General features: G+C 42.4%; 1 protein-coding gene across 7 annotated transcripts in view; it reads left to right on the top strand.

The window, feature by feature from the left end:
- Positions 1–7500, top strand: part of LOC135110652 (uncharacterized) — a 205615-nt gene that overhangs the window by 85764 nt on the left and 112351 nt on the right. For all 7 annotated transcript variants that reach the window (XM_064023204.1, XM_064023203.1, XM_064023202.1 and 4 more), the window contains exon 3: positions 7117–7242. In XM_064023204.1, coding sequence (XP_063879274.1) covers positions 7117–7242 — 126 coding nt within the window. The remainder of the gene's footprint in view (positions 1–7116; positions 7243–7500) is intronic.

The following is a 7500-nucleotide window of genomic DNA, read 5'->3' as shown; positions in this document are numbered from 1 at the left end:
GAATAGAAGTAGTAGTGGTGGTGGTGGTGCTAGTAGTAGTAGTAGTAGTAGTAGTTAAAATGTGTTCGTACTCACTGTCTCCTCTCGCCGCCTCTCATCTGTTCAGGGTGGATGACTGTGAGTTATGGCGATGGTGGTGGTGATGGTGGTCGTGGTGGTGGTGGTAGTGGTGATGACTGCACACACACACACACACACACACACACACACACACACACACACACACACACACACACACACACACACCGGTAAAAAGTAGTAGTAGTAGTAGTAGTCGTAGTAGTAGTAGTAGTAGTAGTAATAGTAGTAGTAGTAGTAGTAGTAGAAGCAGCAGTAGTAGTTGCAATAGTAGTAGTGGTGGTAGTAATACGGTCTTTTCAGGCTTAAAATCATCACTTGTCTGCCTTGTCGTCGACGTCCACCAGCTCTTTTCTCCTCTATCCTCTCCTCCTCCTCCTCCTCCTCCTCCTCCTCCTCCTCCTCCTCCTCCTCCTCAGCCGATCCCAAGAACAGCGATTGATTTGCCAAAAGCAACCCAACAATTGGCAACAATGATTGTGCACTCACCTCCCGCCCGCGGCCAGGAGAGAGAGAGAGAGAGAGAGAGAGAGAGAGAGAGAGAGAGAGAGAGAGAGAGAGAGAGAGAGAGATGTGGGAGAAATAGAAGCAATATCCGATGCTCATTTGTCTTGCCTAGGGGAGTGGGCGAGACTGGTGGGGGGGGGGGAAGGGATGCAAGGCTCCGTGGCTTATCTTAGGTCGTTTTATTGGTTCCGTATCTGGCAGTGTGGATTGGAGGCGCCTCTAGAAGCGTTCAGAAGCCAGGAACACGCAGGGACACGTGACACTAACCTACCTGCAGGATGACGCGACCCAGGTACAAATATGAGGCGAGAGAAGTTACCAGAGAGAGAGAGAGAGAGAGAGAGAGAGAGAGAAAAAAAAACCTAGGAAATTGCAACAAAAATTATGCATATCAATCAGTTATCAGAAGGATGGTCTGTGTTTACCCGTTTATTTATTCATCTCGGGGGCAAACTCTACTTGAATCTGAACCATGAACTTTTTAATGAAACAAATTCCTGGAACTGCCTGGCTGGGACTCGGACAGAAGGTAATTGCGGCATGGGGGTGTGCCTGTGCGTGGGCGTGGGCGCAGAGGGGTGGAATAATTGACCTGTACCTGAGGGGATCGTCACTAAGGGGGTCGTCACTACGGGGGTCGTCACTATACCTGTCAGCGAGACGACCCACAGGTGAGGTCTGGGGTCGCCTTGTGTGTTGCTAAGTTAACAAGGTTGACTTTCCCTCCTCGTAAATAGCCACTCGTACTGACAACACCTCGCCTCTTCGCCCCTCCCCACTTCCACTTCCTTCAAAACCTGTAGTATTGAATTGAGGAGGATCTGGGTGTTGGGGAAGGTACTGGAGGAGTATGAAGGTGGAAGAGGGGAGAGGTAGGTGAGAGAGTATTTGGAGGGGGTAAAGGAACTGGGAGAGCATTGGGATAGGGGCCGAAGAGGGAGATGGGAGAATACTGGAAAGTGGGAGACGAGATGGGAGGAAGGGGTGTGTGATTTAAAAAAAGAGGGGAGAAGAGAGGGGAGACGTATGTATGGTTGGGAGTGGAGAATATTTTTATTTTATGTTCGTGATTTTATTTGCTTCATAATTTCTTTATTTATTTTGTACACTTATTTTCGTGATTTATTTATTTTAGATTTTAATCATCTGGAGTGTCGAGGTTTTAATGTTTTTTTTTTCTTTATGTTATCTGGAATCTGTCTCTTTAGATTTTTATTTCTTTCGTCACTTTCTTTTTTTTTTTTTTTTTTTTACCCCATTGCACGACTCGCCTCGTAAAATTGTGTTTGTATGCATTCCACACTTCGTTCATAATAAATTTAAGCACCGTCATTTCCGGTGTTATTTTTTCACATACGCATTTTGCACCTTTGTAATTTCTCTTCTGTTACGTATGACTCAAGTTTTATAAGTACTTTTTTGTGTCCTTTATTTTCATTAGCATTCTCTTCAGCGTAATGTTTCTCCCCATTACCTCATTTCTAACTTATCTCTATCTTTATGGCTCACAATTTTCATCACTTCTTCTTGTCTTTAATCCCTGTCATCCTCATGGTGTTCTCCCTTCATTTCCTCTTCCTCTGTCTCCTCCTCCTCTGTCTCCTCCTCCTCCCTTCTCTGCGTGTCTTCTTTTGTCCAATAACAAGATATGAGTTATCACCTCCTTCGCTGCACTTCCTCCCCCTCGTCCTCCTTGTCCTCCTCCTCGGCGCCATCACGGCCACCCCCACGCTAGGCTAATTAACCACCAGGTGTTCCCTGCAACACCTGAGGCCGCGTCCAGCAAGGTGAGACAGGCTAGACGTGGAATAAATGGTTCAAACGTAACTAAGAGAAGCTCCGAAGCAGGATGTGAGCTAAGCATGTTTTTTTTTTTTTTTTTTTTTTTTTGCTACTGTGTGTGTGTGTGTGAGGGGGGTAGATAGATGTGTGTGTGTGTGTGTGTGTGTGTGTGTGTTTGGTCTTCTTTACCGGTTAGCGATGATCTGTGGTGTTCAATTTTCTTAATGATCGGTTCGTCTTGCTTGAATGAAGGAGTTTTGAAGCAATCGTTTAGTTTTTAGTTGAATCTCGTTATGTTTTTTACTCTCTCTCTCTCTCTCTCTCTCTCTCTCTCTCTCTCTCTCTCTGGTAATTCTAACCAATCCCGCTATATTCTCTTAACCCTTCCTTCACCGTAACGAAGACGTATAATTAGGCATTAACTAAAGCATTACCACCACCACCACCGCCAACTCAGCAGTATTTAGCATCAAAATTTCCGAATCTGAGGTGTTTCGAAGCCCGCGCGAACAGATGCTTCATTTTCCTGCACTCGTAATTACGTCTGCTTCGCTCATTAGCATTCGTTTTAATTGCCTGCCTTGCCTTTCCAGAACTCCTCACTAATGCGAAGATAATGCTGCATATATTTTTCCTGGCCTGAGCTATGGCGCGATGGAGGAGGAGGAGGAGGAAGAAGAACAGGAGGAGGAGGAGGAGGAGGGGGTATATACCTCTGCCAGACATATGATTAACGAGACACAGTGAGTGGAAGAAGAGTGGAGGAAAGTTTCTCTCACTCGCTGGAGGGGTGGAGTGTGACAGGGTGAGGGAGGAGGAGGAGAAGGAGGAGGAGGAGGAGGAGGTGAAGGGAACGTTACCGGAGCATGTAGTTAATGGGAGCAGGAAAGATGAGGCAGGTCGTTGCAGTCGTCTTCGTTGTTGTTGTTGTTGTTGTTGTTGGTAGTGGCGGTGGCGGTGGTGGTGGTGTCGTCATTCATCATCATCCTGCAGTTACTTGCTTTTGCTTCCTGTTTATTGTTTTTCTTCTTCTTTTTTTTTCTCGTAAGTAATGTTTATAGCAATGCTTTCCATCTTACCTGGTGTTTAATATTTTGTTGTGGTGTTGTTTTGTGGTGTTGTGGGTGCTTTGTGTGGTAACTGTGTAGTAGTAGTAGTAGTAGTAGTAGTAGTTGTTGTTGTTGTTGTTGTTGTTGTTGTAGCTGTAGTTGTTGTTGTTGTCGTTGTTGTTTTTGTTACTGTTATTATTGCTATTGTTATTATCGTTGTTGTTATTGTTGCAGCAGGAGGAAGGTGGGCCATGAGGGGTTGGAGGGGGAGGGGGAGGAGTTGTTGCTGCTGCTTCGGGGGGTGAGTGTAAGCTAATCTAGCGTGAGTGCTGCGTGGTATTGGGGGGTGGGGGGGCAGCGTGCCACCTGGAGGCCGCCTGCTGGGGCTGTGATCACGTCCTGTGCGCCTTACTTCCTTCCTTCCTTCCTTCCTTCCTTCTTTTCTTATTTCCTTCCTTCGTTCTTTCCTTCCTTCGTTCATTACTTATTTTTTTCCATTCTTCATTATTTTTATTCCTTACTTTTTAACTCTTTATTTGTCCTTTTCTTCCTTCCCTGTTTCCTTCCTTCGTTGTCTCCTTCCTTCCTTTCTTTCTTCCTTCGTTCACTATTTTTTCCATTCCTTATCTAACTTTTTTCTGTTTTTCTTCACTTTCACTTGTCCTTTCATATTTTCTCATCATTTTCATTCTTTATATCATATCTTTGTATTACGTATTTCTCGTTTCTTTCTTTCTTTCTTTCTTTCTTTCTTTCTTTCTTCCTTCATTTGTATTTCAGACTTTTACTTTCTCCCCTGCAATACTTCTTCCTCCTTCCTTCCTTCTTTCCTCCTCGATACCCTTCGCCTTTCTTTACCTTCTAAATAATTTGCCTCTGTCTCTTTTACATTACCACCCAATCTTGTGCCTTTCCCTTCCAACATTATAACAAATTCACTTGCATCGCTCTCTCCTTTCACCCACGACATTACTGGTGACAGGACGCAACATTCTCTCCCTTATTTATACTGTCACTTACTCCCCCAGCTTTCTCCCTTCTGTTGGAGTTATATTGGGATTCAGTTTATCATATGTATTTCCTTGACGTGTTTCTCTCGACTTAGCGCCACTGAAACCTGTTATGGGCAATGACACCATCAGAGCAAACTCACCTGACCTCAGTACCTCATAAATTTTAGCCATTGTTATGTTTCTCTCATTGTCTCTCCCTCTCTTGACTATCTTCACTCCGTTTCACAGTGTGCCGCAATGTTGCTTTTACCGCTAATCTGTTTACTGTCTCTCTATATTTGTAAACAGCGTGTCTCGCCGCTCCTCTCTCCCTCGACCCTGTTGCCTAAACGTTTCTTCTGCCGTTTCTATTTTGTCCATCTTTCGAATGCATAAATTGACTAAGAAAAAAACATTGTATTTAATTTTCCATTCTTTTTTACTGGTGAGGTCTGAGTATTGTGTCCATCTTGTGAGTACAGATCTGAAGTGGATATTAGAAGATTATATATGTTACGGTATTTTTCATTCCCTTTCACTAGTGAGCAATGGATTTGTCTGTCGTTCTCTTTTTATTACTATTTCATTTGTAGTAGTATTAGTAGTAGTAGTAGTAGTAGTAGTAGCAGTAACTGGTGGTATTAGTATTTATTTATATCTTAATCTTGAAGAACGCAACACCACAACATCTTGAGCACAAAAGTAACCCTCCTTTTTTGTCACCTCTTTACTCCTTTTTACATCCTAAGCAAACCTAACCTCGCCTAACCAAAGGAAGCACAGCATACCAAAACTTAAACATATGGACCTTCAGAGAGTCACTAGCAACCCTTTACTTAAGCAGTGGGGACTAAATAAACAAAATGCACGAAGGAAACATGTGCAATAAATTTTAAGTTGTCAACATCCTGCTGCCTTCGTCTTGGAAAGGAGGAGGAGAGGAAGGTAGTCTTCACCTCCTTCCTGCTTATTAGTCAAGGTGTTGAGAATAATGAAGGGTGTGCATCAAGATAAGCAGGGGAAGGCACGAGTGGCCGGGACGTGTTTAGTAGTGTGTGGGAATCAGTGGAGGAATTTAATCATTATATTATTTAGTGTGTACTTGGAGGGAGAGCTTGTTTTAGGTATTGCTTAATTCTCCACATGGTCTTACGTGCATACGACACACACACACACACACACATACACACACACACACACACACACACACACACACAGGATCCCAGTCATATACGAAGAATAAACAAGTGTATTACCTTATAAAATTTTCACATATCCAGAACACCACATCCTTGCAGCCGTCACAAAAACATCGCGAAATTTTAATCCCGGCCAACTTCCCCCCTTCGTCGTCCCCGCGGATACATTAAACGGGTTTCCTTATTGGCTTATCTCTCTCACAAAGCTGGTATGTTTATGTGCTCGCCTTCATTTGTGCTGTTGTCACTCTTACCGAGTTAACGAAGATTCGGCTTGTATAAATATAATCGCCGCTCGGTGAGTAATGGCGGGCTTCACTTAATAGCGTGTGGCTCCGTCGGTTTATCTCTAACTGGCTACTTCCATAGATGTCGGTAGCAAGCGGCTTTCATCTTGCAAGCACCTCCTATTCATCTCGTTTTCTTTATTGTGGCTTAGTGTTCTTGACAGCAGCGTTTATGGGGCACTGGTTGACTTTGCGGTCCTCCTCTTCTCCTTTACCTTCTGTCTCAATGTTCTCTTTCTGTTTTCTGACCGTTTTTCTTCATTTTCCGTCTGTTTCTATCGTTCTTCTTTCTATTTTTTTCTTACCTTTATTGTTCCTTCTTTCTAATCTTCTGTTCCTTTCTCCTGTTGTCCATCCTTCCTTCTCTTCCCCTCTTTTTTCTTACTTGCACTGTTCATTCATTCCTTCACTTTTTACCTCCTTCTCTCTCTCCTGTATTTCCTTCAGTTTCCCTTCGTTTCTCCGTATTTCCTTCCTTCCGTCCGTCCTTTTTTCTTCCTTTTTCTTTCACCCTTCCATCTCTACTTCCTCCTTTCTCTCTCTCTCTCTTCCTTTGACCATTCTGACCAGTTCGAATCCCGCCGAGAACAAGCAGGTGAGACACAGTAAGCTCAAGGTAATGGACTTGGAGAGTAACACCTGGAATTAATGAAAGATGGACGTCTGGGCGCCTCCGTGACGCTGTGTTCTGGGGTAAGGATTCAACCATTTGCCTTCAAGGTCGCGACAGGAGCGCCATCTATCTAAACTCTATACTCCCTCAGTCCACGTATCATTATTTACAAAAGCTAATGTGTATATTGTGTTTCCTCTATTAAGAAATATGAAATTTGTTTGTCTCTTCTTTTTTTATATACATATTTTGTTTTTGTTTTCTAATATTATTTTGTGTTGTTATTTTATATTGTATCTCATCTTGCTTTATTCTTTTAGTTTAGCATATTTTGTTTTTATTCTTCTTTATATATATTGTATTACTATTATTACTATTATTATTATTATTTTATTATTATTATTATTATTATTATTATTATTATTATTATTGCCGTCATCTTCATCATCAATTTGTTTTGCCCCATAAATTTATCTCAGTCACTGCTCACGCACACACGTGGAAACTCACAGATGCACAAAAAAATATTACTGCTTTTGTCCAAATATTAGTATTCTTTTATAGTTGTTATCATTATTATTATCTTAAATGAGTTTCTTTTCCCCACAGGCGGCGTCGTGTTGGAGTTTCCCTTCACCTTTGCATCAGTTGAGAATAGAGACCAGAATGCACTCCAGCCCTCACTCTCCAGCTTAGTACAACAGCTGTCCCTCTCCTTCAGCAGCATTTTAGACGGTGACACCTTCATATTTTTTTTAACTTAATCTTTGCCAAAATTCTCGAACACCAGATATTTAAAACGAATCGTACGTTACTAAATCAAGCAGGACATTCTCTCTATATATACATTTACCCAACTATTCTTATACTTTTTGCCTTAAACCAGAATGACAGAATGACGTGTATAATTATCAGTCCTGGACCGGTTTTCAATTTGATCTCATTCTTCAAAGCTTCTCTAGTGTGAAGCCACGCCTGCTTTGCACGTTTACC

The sequence above is a fragment of the Scylla paramamosain genome, chromosome 20, assembly GCF_035594125.1.
Source record: "Scylla paramamosain isolate STU-SP2022 chromosome 20, ASM3559412v1, whole genome shotgun sequence".
Lineage (NCBI taxonomy): Eukaryota > Metazoa > Arthropoda > Malacostraca > Decapoda > Portunidae > Scylla > Scylla paramamosain.
The sequence above is the reverse complement of the archived record's forward strand: the minus strand, read 5'-3'. Positions and strand labels throughout refer to the sequence as shown.